Source organism: Dasypus novemcinctus, chromosome 14, assembly GCF_030445035.2.
Source record: "Dasypus novemcinctus isolate mDasNov1 chromosome 14, mDasNov1.1.hap2, whole genome shotgun sequence".
In the NCBI taxonomy this organism is placed as follows: domain Eukaryota; kingdom Metazoa; phylum Chordata; class Mammalia; order Cingulata; family Dasypodidae; genus Dasypus; species Dasypus novemcinctus.
Window position 1 is genome coordinate 96,145,193 of NC_080686.1, and position 25,054 is coordinate 96,170,246.

The 25,054-nt window shown below is 39.9% G+C and overlaps 1 protein-coding gene across 21 annotated transcripts in view; it reads left to right on the forward strand.

Moving 5' to 3' along the window:
- PHF20L1 (PHD finger protein 20 like 1) overlaps positions 1-6,594 on the forward strand; it is a 77,588-nt gene extending 70,994 nt beyond the window's left edge. For 15 of the 21 annotated variants that reach the window (XM_058276056.2, XM_058276059.2, XM_058276062.2 and 12 more), the window contains 3 exons: positions 1,607-1,970; positions 3,220-3,385; positions 4,791-5,074. In XM_058276056.2, the coding sequence (XP_058132039.1) occupies positions 1,607-1,970; positions 3,220-3,385; positions 4,791-4,933 (673 nt within the window). In that variant the 3' untranslated portion in view covers positions 4,934-5,074. Of the gene's footprint in view, positions 1-1,606; positions 1,971-3,219; positions 3,386-4,790 lie in introns of all 21 variants that reach the window. The other 6 variants (XM_058276058.2, XM_058276060.2, XM_071208040.1 and 3 more) reach the window with 1 other exon arrangement.
- The last annotated feature ends 18,460 nt before the right edge of the window (positions 6,595-25,054 follow it).

Sequence of the window (25,054 nt, forward strand, 5' to 3'; positions counted from 1 at the left end):
CAGAGTGCCAGGAGATCCTACCACTTTTAAGTAGCCTTTTTCTTGATTCTTTCTTTGCTTATCCTATTGCTGTAGTCCTTTAACCATTTTTTGGAACTTTGAGAAAGATGTTTCTGGCAGTTCTTGCTGGTTGTTTCAAAGCTGCTTTGGGGGATGTAGCCCTAAAATGTCTCATTCCACCATCTTAATCGGGGCCTGGATCTTTGCTAAGGATTTTAACTGGGCCGTTTTTACCTCTTCTGCCTGTAGGCTTTCTTTATGAAGGTGGGTATTTCTAATGATAATAGTAATTTTTATTATGTCTCCTATTTATTCAAGTACTAATGTCAGAATTTGTTTGGTGCTTTCTTAAATTTCATATAATCCTTCCAATAAACCTGAAAAATAGATCTTCATTTTGTAAAAGGGTAGTCAAAGACAGCAGTTTTATAACTTGGCCAGTCTACTCAGTGGTGTGGCTTGATTTAACTCATTGGACTAGTGGAATATAAAGGCAGCTTTCTTTCTACTATGCCTTTTATTAGATTAAGAATTTTACTGTTTCCTGGATATTAAATTGTTAGGGATCCAAAAGATGAAATTCGTAATTTCAGGAAAAATACTTGGATATTATTAGAAGGAAACTAATTTGACTTCTGTTATTTATCTAATTTAGAAATTAATAATTCACAAACTTTTAAATTTTGTACACGTTGATGACCTGAATTTGTCATGAGGAAGTATCATCACTTTATAATTGAATAAAGGTTTTAAATATGCTCATATAGGGAAGCGGACTTGGCCCAATAGATAGGGCATCCACCTACCACATGGGAGGTCCGTGGTTCAAACCCTGGGCCTCCTTGACCCATGTGGAGCTGGCCCATGCGCAGTGCTGATGCGCGCAAGATGTGCCGTGCCATGTAGGGGTGCCCGCCGCATGGGGGGAGCCCCACGCACAAGGAGTGCACCCCGTAAAGAGAGCTGCCCAGCGCGAAAGAAAGTGCAGCCTGTCCAAGAATGGCACTGCACAAACGGAGAGCTGACACAACAAGATGACACAACAAAAAGAAACACAGATTCCTGGTGCTGCTGATAAAGATAGAAACGGTCACAGAAGAACACGCAGGAAATGGACACAGAGAGCAGACAACTTGGGGTGGGGGCAGGGGAAGGGGAAAGAAATAAATAAAAAATAAATCTTTAAAAAAATATATGCTCATAGATACAGAAGATCTCTTATAATTAAAAATAATGAAACAGAAAAATCAGAAAAAGAAATGCAAATATCAAATAATATGAACTATCAGAATTAAACTCATTTTTGCTTTTCTTTGTGAGTATTATTTCATTAAAATCCTGAGAACTTACATTTGGATGAAATATTGGGGTGCGTTAACCTGCAGTATAATTTTCCTTTTATTTTGAGTGCCTGATTTTTCCAACCATGGTTCCCTTGTGGGTGGTCCAGGTCTTCAATCGACAGGTGGAAAGATGCCAGTGTAAGTCAGGTGCACTCAGCACACATAGGTTTGTGTAAGAGTTAACTGTTCTGAATTTTATAATGATACTGAAGTTGTTACTGGATTTTTATCCTGAACTGACGTTTCTCCAACATTGCTTTTAGGAATAAACATCATCCTGATCTTCATCTTTGGGCTTGTTCTGGGAAGCGAAAAGACCAAGATGAAGTAATTGCTGGGATAGAGAAAAGAATGACAGTGCAAGACATAGTTAATCTAAGAGAAAAGACATCTCATGTTCAGAACCATAAAGAACCAGTTCGTTTGCCTCTAAAAGTGGAAGGAACTTACATAACAAGTGAGCACAGCTACCAAAAGCCTCAAAGTTTTGGTCAAGACTGCCAATCTCTTGCAGATCCTGGGAGCTCAGATGATGACGTTAGTAGTTTTGAAGAAGAACAAGAATTTCATAGGAGTGATAAAAACCATTTACAATACTCAATAAAAGAAGATGGAATGCCTGAAAAGGTAAAGCTGGCTCGTTTGTCTTTGCTTGGGAAAAAACCATAGAACAACATTGAAAAATTTTACAAAATAAAAGACTGCATTCCCGGGTTTTACTTAAATTGCCAAGTTGACAAGCACCTTGTCAGGATGAAGAAATTGTTTATTTTTCTAAGAGAAAATATTGGCTATTTGAACATTTAAAATTTTCCCTAATTTGGAATAGTAATAATTCAATAAACTTTTGCTCTCAGAAAAATTTTAATTTTATAAGCACCCTTAGATGCCTCCAAAACAAACATGAGCCACAATTTATTCCAAATGTAACTGTGTGAGTAATTGAAAGTGAATATAGTTGTGTGAATATATTAATAAAAATTTGTCTTTTTTTCCTATGTTTTAAGATAGCACCTTTTAAAAATTTTAGCAGTGTTTATAAAAGCATACCACTTCCTTTATGTGTAAGCTGAATTCTCACAGCCCTATGCACTTTGAATATTTATTTATTATCCACTTGGATTATCTTAGAGATGTTCCTTCATTAAAAAATTTTTTATTTCTCAATTAGCTATTGGCACTTTAAAATTAGTTCTTTATTTTTCTGGCCTCTTTATCAAGTTGTCACTATATATAAATACTTAACTGAATTTGGGGTCCATAATATTTCATGAAATGTGTGGTAAATTATTTTATCAGATAATGTCCTTATGAAATGAGTTCTCTCTCACCAATCCAAGTTCATATTTTGTGTCTATGTGTTAAGCAATTTGTACTCAGGAAGATTTTTATTTTCTCTTCACCTCATTGATTTTACTGCATCATATCTAATAGTAAAGTCCAGTCTACAGTTTTAATTAGACAGTATTAGTATTTAATTAGTCATGGCCAGTTTTCTTAATTTTCCATCATTGCTTTGCCCTAATTCCACTTATGTCACCAATTTAGAAAGAGAAAGTGGATTGGTCTAAATTAGCTGGGCATTCTAATTACATAATATAATAGTGACGTCATTAATTTAGCACTTTTATTGGGTTCCTCTACCCCTTCAAGCACTATGGTATGTACTGTGAGGAGACGTAGTAAATGTGTATACTCTTAAGGACCACCAAATGTAATTTGATTGTGTACCAACACTTTCTTTTAAAATATTGTAGAAGTCAGATGGGATTTCACTGGTCATTTTGGATGATTAGGTTTTTAATGTGTCTTTCATTTTATGACATTGCATTTCATTCAACTCTTTATATATTTTTTTCCCAATGGTCCTTTGGAGAAGAATTCATCAGAAGGGAATACAATATTTGTTTATAATGATAAAAAGGACACCGAAGACCCAGGAGACTCACATCTTCAGTGGCAGCTCAATCTTCTTACACACATAGAAAATGTGCAGAATGAAGTTACCAGCAGGATGGATCTAATAGAAAAAGAAGTTGATGGTAATTTAAGCAGGAACTTAAAATACAATTATTTTGATTTGTTTAGTGTTAAATGGAGAAGTTATTTTAAATTACGGGATGAAAAGTACAAATGCAGTCTGTACTGATTGAGCTTCCTTGGTCCCTTTACATTGTCAATCACACCTGGCGTTTGAGGTCTTTTAGGGTTAAGGCAATGTGGCAGGAAGTTATCTTAGGCTTTTTTTAAAAAATTCTTTCTTTAAGGTGGATATTTATTAAATACTGCCTATCTGCCAGGTTCCATATAGAGTGCTAATGGGATATTTGCTAGTTTCATTTAACTGTGCTTTCTTTGGAGGTCAGCATAAGCATATCTGGCATATGGGAAAAGAACATCTTGAATATTTGTTTTCACTTTGGTCAGTATTTGTTAAGTGAAATTAACAACAACAAAAAATCCCTGCAAGGTTAAGTTTATGTTTTAAGTCTTTGTTTTGAGTTTGCATAACAATTTTCAAGTGGCTTTCTTTTATATTTTTAAATGTTACTATAATGCAGCAGCCCTGAAAAGTAGGAAGGAGGGATATTTTTCTATTTTATAGTTGCATGAATTGAGTAACTTGAATTACCTGAGTCCTGATCCAGTATTCTTTCTATGCTTTTCTTTTTCCCCTCCTAACCTCATAGATTGTTTTCCTTTTATTTTTATTTTTTAAAGTGTATGGTACCTCTCCACTTTACTAAATTAGAGCTCCTATTGCTTTTACCCCCACCCTGAAGTATGTAGAGAGAAGAAAGGAAATGGAGAGCTATTTCAAACAATAGAGTTATTGTTTTGAGTAGATTTTTGGAGGGAGAAAAACAGAACTTGACTCATCTCTTATTAGGGTAGATTTCTGAAGGAAGCTTTAATAAAAGTGTAGAACATAATTGCATTATGCTTAGGATTTTAATAATGCTTGTATGTTTTTTATAAGTAAAGATAAAGTAGTGGAGCTGAAAAAGACATTGAGAAATTGCTGCCATTTTTCTCCTTTGTTAAAAAAAGTCTGGATTTAAAAAAAAGAACATGGATAGGGTAGCTAAATAAAAGACAGGCACTTTAAGTCTAAATTAATAGAAAGTTTTGAGTAGGCCCAAGGAACTATTTTTAGTCTGTCCAAGAGACAGTAAAAGATCACATTCAAAATAAAGTTAGTTTATACATACGAAGGGAAAAATGAGCTAAAATATCTGATAAAGGTTACCATGAGGGCCTAGAACTCAATAAGAAAGGGTATAAAGAATGCTAAATATCTCAAAAAATTGCTTGAAGATAATGGCCGTATAAAGTCAGAGAAGTGACCTCTTGCCTCCATCAATTTTCCAGCCTTCTAATTATATTGTTTGGTGGCTTTTCCTTCCAGTTGTCATGTACATTTGTTTGTTCTCTTCTCTCTCTTAGTTCTGGAAAGCTGGCTTGATTTCACAGGGGAGTTGGAGCCACCAGATCCTCTTGCAAGGCTACCACAACTTAAACGTCACATAAAACAGCTACTAATGGACATGAGCAAAGTCCAACAGATAGCAACTCTGTGTTCTGTATGACAACAGTGAAAACTTGATGAAAAGAATATGGCTCTCTTCAGTCAAGTAATTTTTATTATCCACGTGACTGCTAAGTGGATAGTTAAAAACCTTAGTAATGTTTGGTCACTTAATTTGTGACATCAGTAGGATGGCACCTTGGGAAGAAAATGAAACTTTATCAAGAAAACTAATATAAAAAAATATGAATGAGCTGCAAACGGTAATGTGTTATATGCCAAGGATCAGTGAAGTAGAATATAATACTAAGGGAATTGAATTGGCAGGAGTTTTGAGTGGTAGTTCACATGAAGCTTGAGATATCTGTAGAAAGAAATATGGTATATTTATATAGTTTTTAGTTGATCCACATTTATAAACCAGCATCTGGCCAAAAACGAAATTATAGAGAATTTTAGTTCTGGAGAGTTCTACAAGGTTGCTATAAGGACTGTCTTCTCTGCAAGTGATCCAGCTGCACAGAAGATTACGGTATTTAAACTTTTATAGGATCATGAGCTGTTAATTGGGTGATTAATGTCCTTAGTCAAAGCTGACAATAGAAGCCTCACTTCTTGGAATACAGTTGTAGAATTCTTACTTCATTATGAATATATTTTAAAAATAAACACCAAATAATTGGAATTTATTTCAGGAAATAAGCTCATCAAAAAAAATTGGCTTGTAGAAAGGCCACACGTGCCAAATGATGTTGACACTGCTGGAAAGAGAATTTTAAATCTTGTGGGGGTTCTCCCACCCTGTCTCACATAATGCCATCAATCCATCAAAGAAGTATATATCATATATAATATATATGTTATATATATATGTGTGTGTGTGTATATATATATATAGTGGAATTGCAGTATTCAGGCTTCAACTTATGGTTTGATCCTGAGTATGCTTGGTGTTTGCCTTCAGAGAAAAAAAATGTTAACAACCTCAGCTGGGATGAGGAGTGACAAAAATATCAAAATAATTTGTTGCTGTGGATTTTTTTTAACTGCTAGTAGTGGAATACTGGAAATGCTTCATTTCTGAAGATGAATTTTATTTTTAAAAAACACATGTGCACTCAAATCTTTTAGCTTTGGTCACAAATGGACAAATTTTTGAAACCAAAGGCAACTAAGTTGCTTTGTTAGCTCTTGCTGGATTTTGAGCCTAGATCCTACTGTCTGCCCGCGCTCATGCGAGCTGTTTGCCACCCCCAGTGCTCCGTACGCAGGTATGCTAAGTGTGTGTGCTTGTTTTAAACAAACACTCGAAGTACATATGTACATAACCGATGCATATTTATATCTACACATATCTAGTTTTATTACTATAGACTCTAAGAATTGATGGTTAACATGAAATGTTACCTTTTAATAGACTGTTTTTAAAAATTAAAAATGTATGTACAGGTTTTGAAATTTTTTTAAAAAGGGGAAAGACTGTTAAGAGGAGGCTATGAGATGACATATAACACTTGAATATTTTTTGCCTCATTCTGTTTCTCAGTTCTAGCAATCTGTATAAATGCATTTTAGAACTGATAGACAGTAAACTTGAATTTATCTTTGATAAGAATACATGCCACTGTACATTCAGATATTATTTAAATTTGCAAACACACTGTTCTATATGTAAGGTACTGTATGTAAATCTCTTTATTAAAACAATTCCACATATCCTGATATTTCAGCTTACCTTTTTGCGGCCTTATAGTTTGATACAAAGATGATTAAAAGGAAGTGCAAGACAGTCATTAGAAATTTTTATTGCCTTTGACATTCTCCAACTTGACAAATGTGCCAAAGATCACACACATAAAATACAGTCCTTTGTGTTTACTCATGATGCATTAACTTTGTCATGAAGATCTGACGATAGATGAAAAGCTTTAGTAGAGGTGATATTGTGGGGTAGTTGCTTAAATTTACATATTAAAGTACAAAATATAGTGCCTATATTTCATGTGTGGAGTAAATTTGCTAATGTCAATAATTTCACGACTTGCTGTATCTTTCTTCTCAAGACTTACACTACATCTTTCACCTATATTTAAAAACAGTGACTCTGACCTTTTTCCTATAGTGGTTAAATTTTAGACATTGAATTTTTCTCTTCTTTCCTCAGAAATGGAGCTAATAGCATCCTTAACCTGTTAATAATGCTGTTGCCTAGATTCTTGTCACATACACAGAAGACCCTTGATACTCAATAATGCTTATATTTTCAAGCTCTAATGACCACAGTTAATGCACGTTTGTTCTTAATTAAATATTAAGTTTAATATCTCTTAAAATTTATGTTAGCCGCCAATCAACTGGACGTTCCATTAATAATTAGATTACTAAAACCATTGTTCTGCTTATATGTAGAAGTCTGAATTTTTTAATTTAGATTTTAAGTAATGTTATATCAGATTATTTGTATCCACATATCCATTTAATATAGAGCATATCAACAATTGGTTGAAGCTTTTCAGCAACTAGTGGCCTAAGCTTTTCTTTCTCAGAAACAAGTCCATTGTGTGAAGCTTCAGGTGAGATGATTTTCTTTCCATGCAGTCTTACTTTAAGAAGGTAAGTATATATATTTAAATATGAGTAATAAACTAGAGAGGGTATTTCTTGAAAAAACAATATTTTATATGCCACCCAGAGAGAATAGGTTTTGTATGTATTACCTGCACTTTCTAATTTAATTATTTTGTAAGGTAGTTAAAACATTTTCTAGATGTGAAAGCTCAGGTTTAGAGATATTTAGTAATTTGTCCTGGATGAGAGAGCTAGTAAGTGGCAAGTTCCGGACTCACCCTGGGCTTATTCAAGCTTGTGTTCTTGTCGTGTATGCTTTGCTCTTCTTGTCATTTCAGTAATATGCTCTGAAACCTCCAACGACTCCCTCTTTCAGACTAAATCAAGGCTGTATAATTTGGATCTCTTGCTGTCTACCTAACCAATTCTCAAATCATTTAACTACAAACTCACTGTTACATAGACAATGCTTGTTTTCATTTCTTGCCTTCATATCATTTCCCTGTGCTAAAGAATTCTCCCTTGTATATTCTGTCTCTGTAAACCCAGACAGTCCTTCAGGCTCCAATTTCTCTTCCTAAGAGAAGCAATCCATAATTGAAGGCCTCTTTGACATCCTACATTATACCAAGCTATGAAGGAACTATATCAGTAAATTAATAATTTGGTAGAATGAAACAAGTATGAACTTTACAATCCCATACTCAAATTTTCACTGGCAATTTACTAGCAGTATACACTCTCTGAACTTTGATTTCTTTAGCTACATAAGGGGAATAATGCCAACTTAGGGCCTTGTTTTGAGAAAAAAGTGAAATAAAGTACCTAGGTGCACTTATTAATAAATTATTAAATTGAAAATTGAATTTAATATACATATTGAGTGTTACCTTTTTATTTCCCATTAAGTTATGTGGTGGAGCTAGATATGGAAATAAAGTTCCTAAGATTCCTGGCTAATGGAAACAAAATATTAATACAAAAATTTTTCATTGTTCAATATTTTAAGATTCAATATTTCAATACTTTTAATGAGTTAGGTGCTATCAAAGAGTATAAGGACCCAATAGAGCAAAAGAAGGAAAAAAAATCTTTAAACCTTGTGGTGGGGAGTGGTGAGGGTGGGGGTGGTGGGGTTGAATGGGTCCTCATATATATTTTTTTTAATGTAATATTTTTACAGAATATATAAAAAAAAAAGGAAAAAAAAATCTTTAAACCTGTGGATGGAGGGTTGGGGGAGGGGAAGTGTGTTAATTAAAACAGTGGTCTTTAATTTTTCCTTTGATTAAAACCTCTAAAGGAATTTTGAAAAACATCCACTCCCATTACCTGTTATCTCTGGATACCCCTGAAAGTAGAGCCAGAGACAAAAGACTTGAGGGTATTTAGTTTATTTGGAAGGTCATCCAAGGAAGTTGGAGTGAGGGAGTTGGAAAAGGTAGTGGGAAAGGAAAAGCCAACATAAATATGCATAATTGAGAACACTGCTATGGGCAATGCAGCTTAGATTTTGCCATTTGAAGTTATTCATTGTATATTTAAACCATTGTACAGGATGCAAATACCAACATTTTTGTACATAGGAACATGAAAATCAACTTGAATCATTTTGAAGTGTATGTGATAGAATCTCAATACAGTTTTGCTACTTACCATCATCTTTTTTAAAAATGCATCAACATTTGAAAATTTTGCATATTTTAATATTCTCTCATTCCTTACCATTTTACTTCTCAACAGAATGTATCTTATATGTACAAGTCATGCTTTTTGCCCATGAAAATGGTAAATTGCAATTTTATAATTTACTTATATGCTTCTAAAGAGAGCATCAAAATCGTGAGGCAAACCCTAAATTCACTGAATAGAAAAATAGAAAAGCCCATAATCATAGTCGATTTAAAGTAGACAGAGAATCAAAGATATAGAAGGCTTGAACGAAATGATCACGCAACTTGATCTAATTGACATTTATAGAACACTACACCCAACAACCCCGAAATGCAAATTCTTTTCAAGTGCACATGGAAAACTCAAAGAAAAACTATATGCTGGTCCATAAAACAAAACAAGTCCTAATATATTTAAAATAAATCATCCATAATATGTTCTCTGACCACAATGAAGTTAAAACTGGAACTTAGTATCACAAAGATATCTGGAAAAATCCCGAAATATTTGGAACATAAATAATAGACTTCTAAATAACATATGGCTCAAAGAAAAAATTACAAGTTAGAAAATATTCTAAATTGAATGACAAGTGAAAATGCAACATGTTAAAACTTGTGGAATGCAGCTCAAGCAATGTTAGAGGGAAATGTATATAAGTGTTTTAAAAGAAGGTGTAAAATCACTGAGCTAAGATTCAATTTTGAGAAACTAGAAAATAAGCATATCAACACCAATATAAATAGATGGAAGGGAATAATAAGGATATGTGTTGAAACCAATGAAACATGAATAAGATAAGCAAACCAAAAAGCCAAAATAAAATTAATAACCCCCTAGGTAGACCGCAGATTACCCATACCAGGAATGGAGCCAGTAGACAATTAACAGCAACCACAAAAAGGAGGTGTAGGACATTATAACATTAAAATCAAATATACATAAGAAAAAGAAGTGTGTGTGTGTGTGTATATATATAATTTATATTGTCTAAATTTGACAACTTAGATTAAAATGGAAAAATTCCTTTGAGGAAACAAAATACCAAAACAGACTTAAAAAGAAATTTAAAAAATTGAATTTGTAATGAAAAATCTTCCCACAAAGAAAATTCTAGAACTAAATGTAGATTCTGTCAAACTTTTAAGGAAGAAACCTGAATTTTCCACAAAGAGGCAGAAAATAGAGGAGAAAGGAACACTTAATATCTCATTTTTTAGACCACCTTTGACCTCATAACAACAGCAGGAGAAGACACTGCAAGTAAAAAAACTACAGAGAACAAATCCCTCCCGGACATAGACAAAAAAATCCTCAATAAAATATTAGCAAACTGAACCCAGCAATATATAATAAGGATACTATAGCATGATCAAGTTAAGTATTTCCCAGGAATACAAAATTGGCTTAATCATCAAATATCAATCGATGTAACATCACATTGATAAAGAATAAAAATTTTACGATAATAAATGCAGCAAAAGAATTTCACAAACATCATTTGATAAACCAACATCATGATTTAAAAACATACGGAAAAAAATATATATATATAAGGGAATACATTTAACTATAATGGGCATCCACCAAAAATATATCTAACTTTTTACGTAATGGTAAAAATATTTTCCTCTGTAAGATCAGGAGAAAGGCAAGAATATCCACTATTGCTACTTCTATCCAATATTGTCCTGGAAGTTCTATCAGTGCAATATGGCACTGTGCAGTAAGGAAACAAAAGACATACAGATTGGAAAAGGAGAAGAAACATTTGCAGATGATGTGTACATGAGAAATTTTAAGATATCTACCAAAATGCTACCAGAAATATTTCTATACATTGGTAATAATTGAAAATGCAGTTAAATAGCAATACTATTTTGATGGTTTCAAAAATATGAAATAGGGATAAAATAGAAAGAAAGTGCATGACCCTTATGCTGAAAATTACAAAAAATGCTGAGGGAAATTTAAAGATATCAAATGAATCAAGAGATACACTAGGATCATGGTTTGGAAGACTCTGTTAAATTATCTTCACTGAAGAAAATAAATGGAGAGCACATAAACCTAAAAACATACACATCATCATTTGTCATTAGGGAAATTAAAATTAAAACCACAATATAACTGCACACACATTCAGTTGGCTAATAAAAAGACTGCCGTACCAGGTATTGGTAAGGTGACATTGGAACTCTCATATGCTGCTGGTGGGAATATAAATGGTACAACGAATTCGGAATATAGTTTGAAATTTTCATAAAAAGTTAAACATACACCATTGTGTGATTGGACATTCCACTCCCAGGTAAGAAATGAAAACATATGTTCTACAAAGACTGGTAAATGAATGTTTGTAGGAGCTTAATTTGTAATAGCACAAAATGGAAACAACCCAAATGTCCATCAACACATTAATGGATACAAAAATTATGGTAATCCATAAAACTGGGCTACTCAGCAATAAATAGGAATACTGATACATGTCACACTGTGGATGAATCTCAATTATGCTGAGTGAAATAGTTGAGACACCCCTCTCCCCCCAAATGAACATATTATATGATTCCATTTGTAGAGAATTCTAGAAAATACAAACAACAATGACAGCAAATCAGATTACCTGGTGTAGCAGGGAGAAAAGGGGAATTGAGGGAGATGGATTACAAGGAGGTACTGGAAATTTTTGTGAGATATGGAAATGCTCATTACATTGATTGTGATGGTGGATTCATGTGTGTATACATCTGTCAAAACATCACATTGAAAAAATACGTGCATTTCATTGTTCATCAATTATATCTCAAAAAGCTGGAAATATTTTTTACATTAGCAGCATTTAGAAAAATGGAATTTTCAAGTAATGTGCTTTATAGTAGCAGCTATGGCCAGGGCACTGGCATGTGTTCACCAGCCCATTTTTATTTTCCTACTAGTCATGTAGGAGGTCCACATTTCCCTTTGAACACAGACTGGTGACTGTGTTCTGACCCGAAGAATGTGGGTACAAGTAATGTAAATGCCTTAAAAGACTAGCCATAAAATGTCTCATGAGATCTTGTTCTTTTCCATCTCCTCCTCAACCTCATTTGCCAGACAAACTCAAATCTCAATTTAGGACTGCCAGAAACTGGAAGCCACCTCTGTCCCTGAGTACCTGCTTAGGAGCTCTGTCAGGCCAGAGCATCTGCATATGACTTTGTGTGAGTGCAAAACAAATGTTTGCTCCATTAACCTACTGCAATTTTGGCACTGTGTATCATAGCAGGTATCATTTCTTATCCTGTTAAAAAAAAAAAAAACATGCATCCATCATTATCTAAACTCTTGCTAACTGAACCTTTTGCTACATGAATTTAGATGTGAATAATATTCGACATCTTTAATGAGGTATAATTTACATATAAAATTCACTCTGTGTACAGTTTGAAGAGTTTTAGTAAATATATATAGTTTGCAATCCTCACTACAATCTAGTTTTAGAACATATCCATCACCCACCCACTGAAATCACCCCATGCCCTAGGCCAACACTGATCTGCTTCCTATCTCTAATTTCTCCCTTTCTAGAAATTTCATATAAATGGAGTCATACAATATGTGGTCTTCTGAATAAAAGGGGGGAATGGAAAGGACAAATGAGTTTATATGGTTATGAGTCTCCAAAAAGAGCCGGGAGGTTATCAGAGATGTTGCCCTTATGCACACCTCAGCAGAGTCCCAGAGACAGATAAAGGAGATACAACCCCAGGTATTGGTTCTTCTGAGGGCTACGGAGACCCACAGGTTCTATAGTCATGACAGATGGAGTTCAGTGCCATGTCAGTTGGCCCTACTTTGGAGTTTGTGTTTCTGTGTGATGGAGCTGGACTCAGATGTGATCTTTGTCCACAAGCCTCTCCTGTTACTTTTACCGGATCTGTAGTTGGTGCTGGGGTTTAGTGTATACCCAGGGGACCTGAATCTCTGGACTGACCATATGATTGCCAGGCCCTGAGCCTCAACAGACTTGCAACTCCTACCTCTGGTTTATTGGACTTACCCCACTCAGCTAACATGGAGTTGAAGAAGGTCAACCACCACACCAGGGAGCCAAGAGTGCCTACAATGAAAGCAGGAGAATTGCATCTAGCATCCATGTGGAATCTAAACCCCCTCTTGATATAGATGTGGAGTGGACACAACCATTCTAAGATCCACAGGATGGAGGAATAGAGTATGGATTAGAGTGGTCTTACTGATACTCTATCCATGAACTATTGTGATTAGTAATCGAAGAAAATGTGGCATTGGTGTGGAGAAAGTGGCCATGGTGGCTGCTGGGGGTAGGGAGTGGGAGGAAGAGATGTGATGTGGGGGCATTTTTGGGACTTGGAATTGTCCTGAGTGGTGCTGCAGGGACAGTTACTGGACGTTGTTATGTCCTCCCATGGCCCACTGGGTGGACTGTGGGAGAGTGTGGGCTATGGTGTGGACCATTGACCATGAGGTGCAGTGGTGCTCAGAGATGTATTTACCAAATGCAATGAATGTCTCATGATGATGGAGGAGGTTGTTGTTATGGGGGGAGGAGTGGGGTGAGGAAGGTGGGGGGTATATGGGGACCTCATATTTTTTGAATGTAACATTAAAAAAACAAAACAAAAAAAAAAAAAAAAAACGGATGCAGTTACTAAAGGATATACGCTAGCCAATGAAGTGGCTCGACAAGCAACAAAAAGGCCCTCAAACTGCAACTCCACCACTGGTGCCTCACCTATCCCTTTTAAAACAACACATTAAAAAACTAAACTATACCCAGGAGAAACAGGAGTGAGGGAAAAAATAAAAGGAAGGCACCAGACCCCAGAGGAAAACTGGCTACTCCCGGATAGCTGAGTCTTCATCCAAGAGAAGCCACCTACACCCTTGTTCAACAATACCACTAGCTCACCCACTTGAAAAAAACTGCTTTAAAAGCCCTGCTCAGAAAATATTACTACATTGCCTGGATGACCTCGCTCTGCACCATGTTAGCAGTCAATGCCAAACCTGTGCTGAGAGCAACCCCTCCCTAGGTCCCCAGGCCCCAGCCAGCATCCAACACACAGGAACCGCCCCTTTTAATAACTTAACGATGGACTTTACAGAAACAAAACCAAGTCAAAAGTATAGGTACCTGTTAGTAATAATGCCCATCTCCTTGGGCTGGGTCAAAGCCTTTCCCACCCGCACTGAAAAGCAAAAAAAGTAACTAAAGCTTTGCTCCGAGAAATAGTTCCCAAGCATGGGATACCTTTATCCATAAGCAGCAACATGGCCCAGCTTTCGTGTCAGCCATCATCCAAGAGCTAGCAAAATGTTAGAAATTGAGTAAAAACTCCACACAGCATATAGGCCCCAAAGCTCAGGGAAAGTAAAATGCATAAGTCAAACCCTATAAATCACCCTAGCCAAAGTCTGTAAAAAAAGTAAAAAATAAAAACTGGCCTCCCGTGAGTAAATCCACTCCCATTAGCCCTCCATAAAGTGAGACTGAACCCTCCCCCGCTCTCCCCCCCCCCCCCCCCCCCCCCACTTTCAGGCTTTTCACCTTTTGAAGTTCTGTTTAAACAACCACTCCCAATTATTCAAACCTTCAAAGGAAATCTCAGCCTCCTGGGAAAAACTGGCCAGGACTCTATCCTCCAGCATTTAAAAAAACCCTAGCCCAAATACACAAAAATGTTCTGTCTCAGGATCCCACCCCATTAGGCCACGCAGTGCACCCACACTTGCCCGGAAACCTAATTTGGATAAAAGACTGAAAAAAGAGCCCCTCCACCCTACCTGGATGGGCCCACATATTGTTATCCTGGTAACCCCCACTGCTCTCAAAGTTTCAGGTATTGGTCCTTGGATTCATCATACTAGAGTTAAAAGGGCACACTCCAATGAAAAACGAGACAACTGGACAACTCACCCTGTAACTGACTGCCCCTTGAAAATCTGAATTACCCAGAGCCACTGAAAATTGCCATCACCTGGCTAGATGGACTCCTGTTCCCTACAGTTCCTACTCCTCTTCAAACTGCTCAGATTAATATTTGAGACTGAACTAACCACTACATCTCTCAGAAATTGGAATGTAGTTAAAAAAAAATACTAATCTTAATAATGTACTTGTGTTTTGTAAAATGCTTTACTACCTTAAGTTGTTTTTCCACTTGAGTAACACCCTATAAAAATTATAAGGACATTAAAGGGGTCAAATGTTGAGAAATAAAAAGCATAACCTTGTAAAAATATCTAACAAGTCACTCCAGCCCCTGTTTCTGTGGATTGGCCTGTGAGGGCATGGCCTTGCAGGAAAATATCAAATGAATAACTCCTGCCCCCTGTTTCTGTAAATCAGCCTGTGAAAATATGGCCTAGCAAGAAGGTATCCAACGAGTGACTCGCCCCGCTTCTGTAAATCAGCCTGCAACCTTGCACCTGCATTCTGCCTCTGTAACCCCACTTGCAAAATTTCGCCTAGCAATGCATTAGCCAATGAGCAAAAAGTCATGCTGATCCCACATAAAATCCTACATAAACCTATGAAAACTGAAAAATGGGGCTCAGAATTTGGAGATTGACTTTCCTCTGGGCCCATGCATAATAAATCCTCCACTTCTTCTGAGAGCCAGTTTTGGGTTTTTCTGCAGTTCAGAACTCCTGGTTTGCTGCAACACTGGAAGAGCCAGATTGGGAGTGTGGGTGGGTTAGCAGCTTAGGTCAGCACTGCCTCCTGGTGGCTCTCCTTGGCTTGCTTCTTACACATGATCTCATCCATGGCTCTTGCTCCTCCACCAGTGCCCTTTGAAGCCCTGGCTCAGCCAAAGATGCCCACTGCATCTTTGTTTTTGTTTCCCCCCCCCCCCTAGAAAATGCAAAGTTTATGTTTCACATTTGGGTTACTTTGCCACAGGGATGCCAATGCAATATACCAGAAATGGGTTGGCTTTTATAAAGGAGATTTCTTTGGGGTTTAAGCTTACAGTTCAGAGGCTGTGAGGCTGTGAAAGTGTCCAAATCAAGGCATCATCAGAGATGCTTTCTCACCAAAGGTTGGCTGCTAGCAGATCCTGGATTCCTGCCACATGGGTCTGCCATCTCTCTCTAACTTCTCCTCAAGCTCAGCTATGGGCAATCAGGCATCTCTCCCTGGACCTTGGGCCCTTGAATCTTTCAGGGGTTCTTTGCCTTTCTGCAGCTGTAGGCAAACCTGGAGTCTTCTCTCTCACATGGCAGGGTAAAGATGGCAGTGGTTCTCTTTCTTCTGTGTCTCTCCTCTCTGTGTTTCTGTTTATATAAGTCTCCAGGAAGAGGGTGGAGATCCACTCTGGGTCATGCCTCACTGATGTAGTCCAATCAAAAGCCTTAAAGCAATCTAAACAAGTGATCTGATCAAAGTCCCTTAATTTAAGGCACTCAAAAGGCCTCATACCCACAAGAATGAATTAGTTTTAAATATAATCTTTTCTGGGATTCACGAAATTCAAACCCTCACAGGGTCTGTGATCCATTTGGGTTTAATTGTTCTTTGTTTCTCTTTCTTGCTTCCTTGCCTGTTCTCTTGCTCTCTTTCTTTATTTTCTTTCTTTCCTTCCCTTCTTTTTTCTCTTTTTCACCTTCTCTCTTCATATGGCTATCCAATTGTCCCAGCACAATGTTTTTGAAAGACTATCTCCATGCACACACCCCTTGATTGTTGAAAAGGCTATCTTTTTTTCATTGAATTACCAGTGTACCTTTGTCAAAAATCAAGTTACCAGATGTTTTTGTTTGCTAGGCTGCTGAAATTCAGTATACCAAAAATTGGTTAGCTTTCTTAATGAGGATTTATTTGCTTAAAGTTTAGTTCTGAGGCTGTGAAAATGTCCAAATTAAGGCATCATCAGGTGATGCTTTCTCCTCAAAGACAGACTGCCAGCAATTCTGGATTCCTCTGTCATATGGCAAGACACATGATGGCTTCTGCTGGTCTCTCCCTATTCTTCCGATTTTCGTTGCTTCAACTTCTGGCTTCCTCTTTCTCTCTCCTTCTGTGGCTTTTCTCTCTGTGTCTCTCTCTGTATTTACTCTGTTTATAAAGGTCTACAGGAAAAACATTAAGACCTACTCTGGGTCACTTCTCAAATGAAGTACCTAATTAAAAGTTCTCACCTACAACAGGTTCATATACACAGGAATGGATTAGCTCTAAGGACATAATTTTTCTGGGATCTATAAAAGTCTCAAACTACCACACTAGAACTATGTGCATTTTCCCCCACAGTTGACATTCTTTCCTACTGATCCATATGTCTGTCCTTGTGCCCATATCAAACTGCCTTGATCACTATAGTTTTATAACTAGGTTTGGAGTCAAGTAGTATAATTCTTGTACTTGTATTCTTCTCCATTAAAATTGTTTTACCCAATTGGATCTTTTGAATTTTCATAAAAAATTTTAAGATCAGATTGTCATCTTCTTTTAAAAACCTGAATTGCAATTGCTTCCATAATAGTACTGAAAATTACAATCTTAACAATACTGAGTTCTCTGATTTGTTAGCATGGCATATTTCTCCGTTTGTTTAGGATTTCTGTTTTTTTTTTCTCAGCAATGTTTTTTCACAGTTTTCAGTGTTCAGATTTTGCACTTATTTTGCTAAATTTATTTTTAAGTATTTTATTCTTTTTGATGATATGGATTTCATTGATGAAGTGGAATTACATTCTTAATTTCATTTTCAGATGTTTCATTACTAAAATAGAGAAATACAACTTATTTTGTAAGTCTTATATCTTGTCACATTGCTGAACTCACTTATTAGTTGTAGATTTTTTAATATTTCCAAAGACTTCCTACACACAATACCATGTTTGCAATTAATAAAGAAAATTTTACTTTATTTATTTTCCTTACCTTGTTGCATTGACAAGAACATCTGCTGCAATGTGAATAGAAGTGTTGAAAGTGGCCATCTTGCTTTGTTCCCCAGGGGAAAGCTTTCGGTCTTTTCACCATTAACGATGATGTTATCTGTAAGTTTTGGTACATGCCTTTTATAGGGTTGAGGAATTTACCTTCTATTCTTAGTTTGTTAAGAGTTTTTATTATGAACAGGTGTTGGATTTTGCTAAATGCTTTATCTGTTTGTAATGAGATGATCCTAGAGTTTTTGTACTTTTTTCTTTTGATATGGTGTATTACATTAAATCTTTTGGAGATTAAATTAACCTTGCATTTCCAGAATAAACCTTACCTGGTCACGATGTATAATCCATTTTTTGGTATTTCTGGATCTGGTTTGCTAATATATTTCTAAAGATTTAAAAAATCTATATTCCTCAGGGATATTTGTCTGTAATTTTCTTTACTTATGATGTCCTTGTCTGGCTTTGGGAGCAGGGTAATTCTGGCTTCATTAAGTGAGTTGGAAAGTATTCACGTCTCTATTTTCTGGAAGGCTTTTTGTGGAGTTAGCATTTATTTCTTCCTTATATATTTGCTAGGATTACCAGTGAAGCCATTTGGGATTGAGGTTTTCATTGTGGGAAGATTTTAGTTATTAATTCAATTTTTAATCAGTATATATCTGTTCATATTTTTAATTTCTTCTTTAGTTAGTTTTTGCAGTTTCGGTCTTTCTAAAATTTTTCCATTTTATCTAGTTGTCTAATTGTTAGCATGATTAAAAAAATAATTGCACCTTATAATGTGTTTAATTTTTATGTGGACTTTAGTGATTTTCCATCTTTCATTCTTGATTTTGATAACTTCTGTCTTGTCCCCCCCCATCAGTCTTCCTAAATGTTTGTCAATTTTGTTGGCCTTTTCAATTAGTCAATTGTTGGTTTCTATTATTTTTTTCTTGTTTCTGTTTCATTGGTTTATGTTCTCATCTTTATTATTTCCTTCCTTCTACTTACTTGGGATACTTTTTGCTCTTTTACCTAGTTTCTTGATGGAGAAGCTATGATTATTAATAATAGATATTTCTTCCTTCTAACATTTCAAGCTATAAATTTCACTCTAGCGATCAATTTCACTCTACCCTACACATTTTGATATATTGTATATTCTATTTTCATACCAGTCAAGATCCTTTCTAATTCCCCTTGTGATTTCTTTATTGACCTATGGATTATTTTGGGGTGCATTGTTCATTCCAAATACAGTAGATTTCCCAGGTTTTGTTTTGTTCTTAAGTTCTAGTTTCATTCCACTGATTTGTTGAATATCCTCGTACGATTTCAGCCATTTTCAACTAATTAAATCTTGTTTTATGTCTAGTATATGCTATGTGCACTTGGAAAGAATATGTATTATGTTGTTGAATGGAATGTTCTATCCTTGTCAATAAGATTGAATTGGTTAAGAGTTTGCTAATGTCTTCTCTATCCTTACAGATGTTTTCTCTGTTATAGAAATTATTGATAAAGGGTTAACAAAATCTCCTACCATAAATATTGAATTTTCTTTATTTTTTCAGTTCAATCAGTTTTCATACCATGTCTTTTGGTCCCATGTTGTTATCTGTATGTTATTTATAATTTTTTATTACTCACCATATATTATCCCTTGTTGGAAACTGAGGCACAGTGGTCTCACAAGGAGAGATGCGCTGTTTCCGTGGCTATGCTTGCACCCTAAGGAATGTGATAATTAAGAGTTCCCAGCAAACAGGATGAAGCTGTTAAAGGCTGAAAGAAAAGATGAGCACATAGCTTTTGTAGTAAATAGAACACTTAGACTTTGTACCTTGAGATAAGATTTTTTGAGTGCTAATAGCTAACTGCACGTTGCTGCTTGTTGTCACGTAGACTGGGGAGTATAGAGAGCCCGTTGTAAACAATAAAGTTGTCTGATGAGTCTCTACTCGCAGACCCCCTGATCCCAGCTCTCTCGTTCTTTCTTTCTTTTTCTTTCACTCTCCTTTTTCTCTTTCTTTCATTCCCGATACCCTTCGGGCCCAAATCTCCAACAATCCCTTTTTATCATTATTAGATATTCTTCATTATTTTGAGTAGTACTCCTTGTCTTAAAAATCTGTTTTGTCTGATATTAATATATTCAAGAGAAATGGAAACATAAGTTCACATGAAAACTTGTACACAAATGTTCATAGCAACATTATTCATAAGAGCCAAAAAGTAGAAACAACCCAAATGACCTTAAACTGATGGAATGGATAAATAAAATGTGGTAGATCTATACAAAGGCATATTATTTGACAATAAAAAGAAACGAAGTAGTGATATATGCTACACCAAAGATAAACTGTGAAAACATTTTGCTATATGTAAGAAGCTAGTTATGAAGGACCACATATTGTATGACTCCATTTATATGAAATGTCTGTTCTATAGAGACAGAACATAGATTAGTGGCTGCATCCAGCAGGAGGGATAGGGAAAAGTAAGCCTCCTCCATCTTCCTGGAAGTGCAAGGAATTTTTTTTTTTCTCCTTTATTTTCTTTTAAATGTTACATTAAAAAAATATGAGGTCCCCATATACCCCCCATCCCCTCTACCCCACTCCTCCCACATCAACAAACTCTTCCATCATCTTGGCATGTTCACTGCACCTGGTGAATACATTTTGGAGCACTGCTGCACCACATGGACAGTGGTCTACATTGTAGTCTACACTCTCCCCCAGTGGGCCCATGTGGGCCATGGCAGGACACACAGTCCAGCATCTGTCCCTGCAGCACCACCCAGGACAACTCCAAATCCTGAAAATGCCCCCACATCATAACTCTTCTTCCCTCTCCCTACCCTCAGCAGCCACCATGGCCAATTTCTCCACATCACTACTACAATTTCTTCCCTTACTAATCACAATAGTTCCCCAGCAGAACACCAGTAAGTCCACTCTAATCCATACTCTATTCCTCCAGCCTGTGGACCCTGGGATAGCTAAGTCCAGTCCCTCTCTACATCAAGAGGGGCCTTAGATCCCACATGGATGCTGGATGCAATCCTCCTGCTGGCAGCTGTAGGCACTCCTGGCTCCCTGGTGTGGTGGTTGACCTTCCTCTGACTTAAGGAATTTTGATTATTGCCCTGGCCACACAGGAGGGGAGCGGTGTGGCTTTGAGCCGCCGGCCTGAGGGAGAGCAGGGCAAGCTGTCTGCTGCGGGAGCTGCACCCAGTCACAGCCCGCAGGCTGGGGCGGGAGAGGGGGCCGGGAAGGGATTCCCCGCGGTGGGCCCAGCCCAAGGACGTCAGCAACAGTGACCGCTGCTGTTCCGGGTGGAAGAAAAGTCCTCTGTCTTCTAACTGCTCCCCATTTCCCTCAAAGCCTTGGTGGGTGCTTAATACCTGTAGCACTTGAGGGGTAGGGGATGCAGGGGATGCAGGACAAGGTCACAAGAATGCCCTTGAGGCTGTGGCCCAGTGGGAGAGAGGGAGGGAGAAGGGAGCGAGGCTGAGCCAGGGCACGCTGAAGGAGGCCTGCAGCAAAGCGCGTGGCCTCCGAGCTCAGGGCAGCGAGGGGTGGGAAGCGAGTGTCTTCGCATCACGAGAGCCTTGAGGCTCCCTGCTCTGCCGCTTGAGCGAAGAGAAGCACCTCTCCTCCCGGGGCACGAGGGCAAGCTCAAGGGCTCTTCCTGCCGACCGAGGGCCGGCCCCCTGGCTGCTCGGGCTCGCAGACCTCTGACGCGCTGCCCCGGCTCCAGGTGGGGTCCGAGGTGGACTCAGCTCAGGGGCTCGCAACGCTCCTGGTGCCCTGGCACGTGCCCAGAGCTAGTGGAGCAGAGCCCCCCACCCCCAGCCGCAGCTGGAGGCGCAGATTCCGCTCGGCTGCGGCCCAGAGCCAGGCCAGGGACGGTGACGCAGCACCCGGCCCACCTCGGGCACGCAGCTTGGGGTGATGACGGGCACCGCAGCGGGGGGCTTTGTGGTCAACTTCTAACCTTGTTCCAGCTTTTTGTAAGACTTGTCTGCTTGAGAGCACCTGGAATTGGAGGGGTGACGTGGGCGATGCTTGCTATTTTACGGCAGTGACAGGATGCTATGGCTCTCCACGGCCTGGGGGGAGCTTGCCTGTGTGACTGGGTGGGCTGGGGACGGGGCGGGCTCTTCCTTTTGTGTTTTCTCTTCCAGTCAAGGCCAACACCAAAGCCCCACATCATCTTCGTCTGCAATCTAATTCTCATTTTTTTGCACCACCCCCCCCCCGACTCCCCACAGCTAACTGGTCTCCGAGAACTGCTCATGCCTCCTCCCAAACAAACACTGTGGCCCTCCTTCCCCCCGCCTGGCTGGCAAGGGAGCCTCGGCCAGGGTCAGGGCCAGGGCCAGAGGCCAGGGAGGAGCCACTGGCCCCCTCGCTCTCGGCTGCTGGAGGCCCCCGGAGGGAGGCGGGGAGAGGATGGGCAGGGGGCGTCAGAGCCCAGGGATGCGAGTGGGCCGGGTCCTCTTTCTCAGTGGAGGTTGAGCAGATGGGAGGGAAGACAATTAGGACGGCCCTCGGGTTTGCCGTCCCTGAGATCGTGGAGTTGGGAGGAGCGTTGGGATGTGTCGCACTTGAAATGTCCACGGAGGGTCCAGCAGGCAGGTGGATGGATGGAGCCAAAGCTTGAGGGGGAAGTCTGACTGGACAGAGACACGTGGGAGCTGAGAGCTGGGGGCCGGGGCCCTGGCCCGTGTGAGTCCCCAGGAAGGCGGTGAGAGCAGAGCAGGGGGTCACGCTCTCATCCCACACCCTGCCAGTCTGGCTTTTCCTTCTTTACCACAGGCTCCTGCTGAGCTTCACTTTCCATTGTTTGTATCACGAACATAATGATCACGGCAACCTCCACCACGAGGTCCTTGCTATATGCCAAGGAATGTTCTACGCACTTGACGTGTCACCATCCCTTTCATAGTCACAGCAGCCCTGAAATGTCGGAGCTCTAGTCCCCTTTATGGAGGAGGGAGCTGAGAGCGGGAGGGGGCGCTTGGTCATGGTCACCCCGCCTGCAGGTGTTTGGAGCTGGACTTGAGTCAGAGTGGCTGGGTCCAGAGGCCACACCCTTCACTCTTCACCCCTCATTCCCTCTCTGGTGTTTCCTGTGGGATGTCCACATTACAGGGGCCGCTCCAGGCCCCTGGGACATGGCAGTGAGTGACGTTGACGAAACTCCTGTACGTCCTGCTCATGGCCTGCTAGGGTAGGCAGCAGTGAAGGGAGGTAATTGCAGCCCGGGAGTGTGGAGGGGAAAGGGGACTCCGAGTGAGGGGAGGCAGCTTCCCTGGGGGCAAAGGCGGGGTAGGCCCCAGGGCCCTTGAGTTTGCCATTCTCACTGCCAGGAACACTCTTTCCTTGGCTCTCGGCCTGGTGGCTCCTGCCCACCCTTCAGGTCCAAGATCAAGGTCACCTCTTCAGAGAAGCCCGCCTTGAGCATCCCCCCTCCATCCCCTTTGCCTTTTTCCACACCACTTAGGATCACTTGCAGTTATTTTTTTCTTGTCTATATCCACTAAAATATAAATTCCACGTTTTGTCCGCTTGTCTCCATGAGCAGTGCCCATGGGAGGCTCTCCATATGATTACGTGGTGAGTCTCAGACAAAGCAGATTCGGGAACCTCCCGGGCCAGGAAAGTTCCACCCCACTTACCGCTCTCTAAAGAATGCCCCGCTTGCCTTACACTCCACCACCGACCCATCGGAAGATCCTGTGGCTCTGTCTTCAAAATCTATGCCCAATTCAATCCCCTCTCATGGCCATCAGCCCATCCGCAGTGCTTCGGTGCTCGATCTCTGTGTCTCACCTGTGCTCACCTGAGCAGTCCTCCCACATCTCCTGGCAGCTCTGCCCAGAACCCGTCCCCCCAGGTGGTTTCACCTGCCTTGAGGTCCTTCACCATCCGGCCCTGACCTGAGCTCGGGGCCTGCTTCTCCCCGCCTTGCCCGCCATCCTGCACTTTCCTTCAGTCTCACTGGCCCCCGGACTTCCCTCCTCCCAGGTGCCCCACCTGCCTCACAGCCAGCCCCCTCTCCCTGGGGCGACGACCCTTCCTTCCAGATCCTCCCCCCGCCTTCATTTGGGTCTCGATGCTTCCACAGCGAGGGCGTCCCAGGCCACTCCACCATCCCATGCCCCTACCTGTCTCCCACCCCACCCTGCTGTGATGCTCCCTGGCCTTGTCTTTACCTGCTGCTGCGCCATTTGCAAAACGAGAAAACCCACTTTGCAAATGACTGCTGGTATTTGTCAAGCGCACGCCCTCACAGCCACCCTGTCAAGCAAACACACAGTATCTATTCTCCTTTGGTTTATTTTTTACGGCGAAGGAGATTGGAGCTCATGGAGAGCAGGCGATTTTCCCAGGTCCCACGGAGCAGGAGTGAAGGCAGAACGCTGGGTTTGCTAAGACAAACCACATGGATATGGGCGTTAAGTGGAAGATCATCCCTGCTGCCTTTAACCGGGCAAATTCTGCCGTCCTGGGAAACGAGGGGGTAGGAATGGACTGTACCCATGTGCATAAGCTTCCGGCACTAAAATCCTTCCGTCTGTACTGAAGACGGCAGGACTCGGCCCTGCTGTTTTCTGCTGTACACTGTTGCCAGAACAGGGCCTGCCCCATAGAGGGCTCCAAGGAATACTGTGGAAGGAAGGAAGAGAGGGGGCAGGCAGGAAGGGCTTGCTTTCTCCCACAGCGGGCCTGAGCCAGCTCTGCTGTGGAGCTGTGGCCTTGACCCCTAACGATGGTTTCCAGGTGACCCCGGTAGCCCAGCCAGGCTCTCGTGCCCCGCTGGCGACACAAGGGTCCTCAGAGGGACTTGAGTAGGTGGAGAGAGCTCCCCATGACCAGCAGAGAAAACAGAGCAGGCCACTGCCTCCCCGAGTGCCCAAGGGGGGAGGGCAGGTGTGGGCAGAAGCTCTATAAAGGTGTCCTTGCCAGAAGCCGGTGGCAGGCAGTGACTTCCATCCCTCCATCCCAGGAAGGGGCCA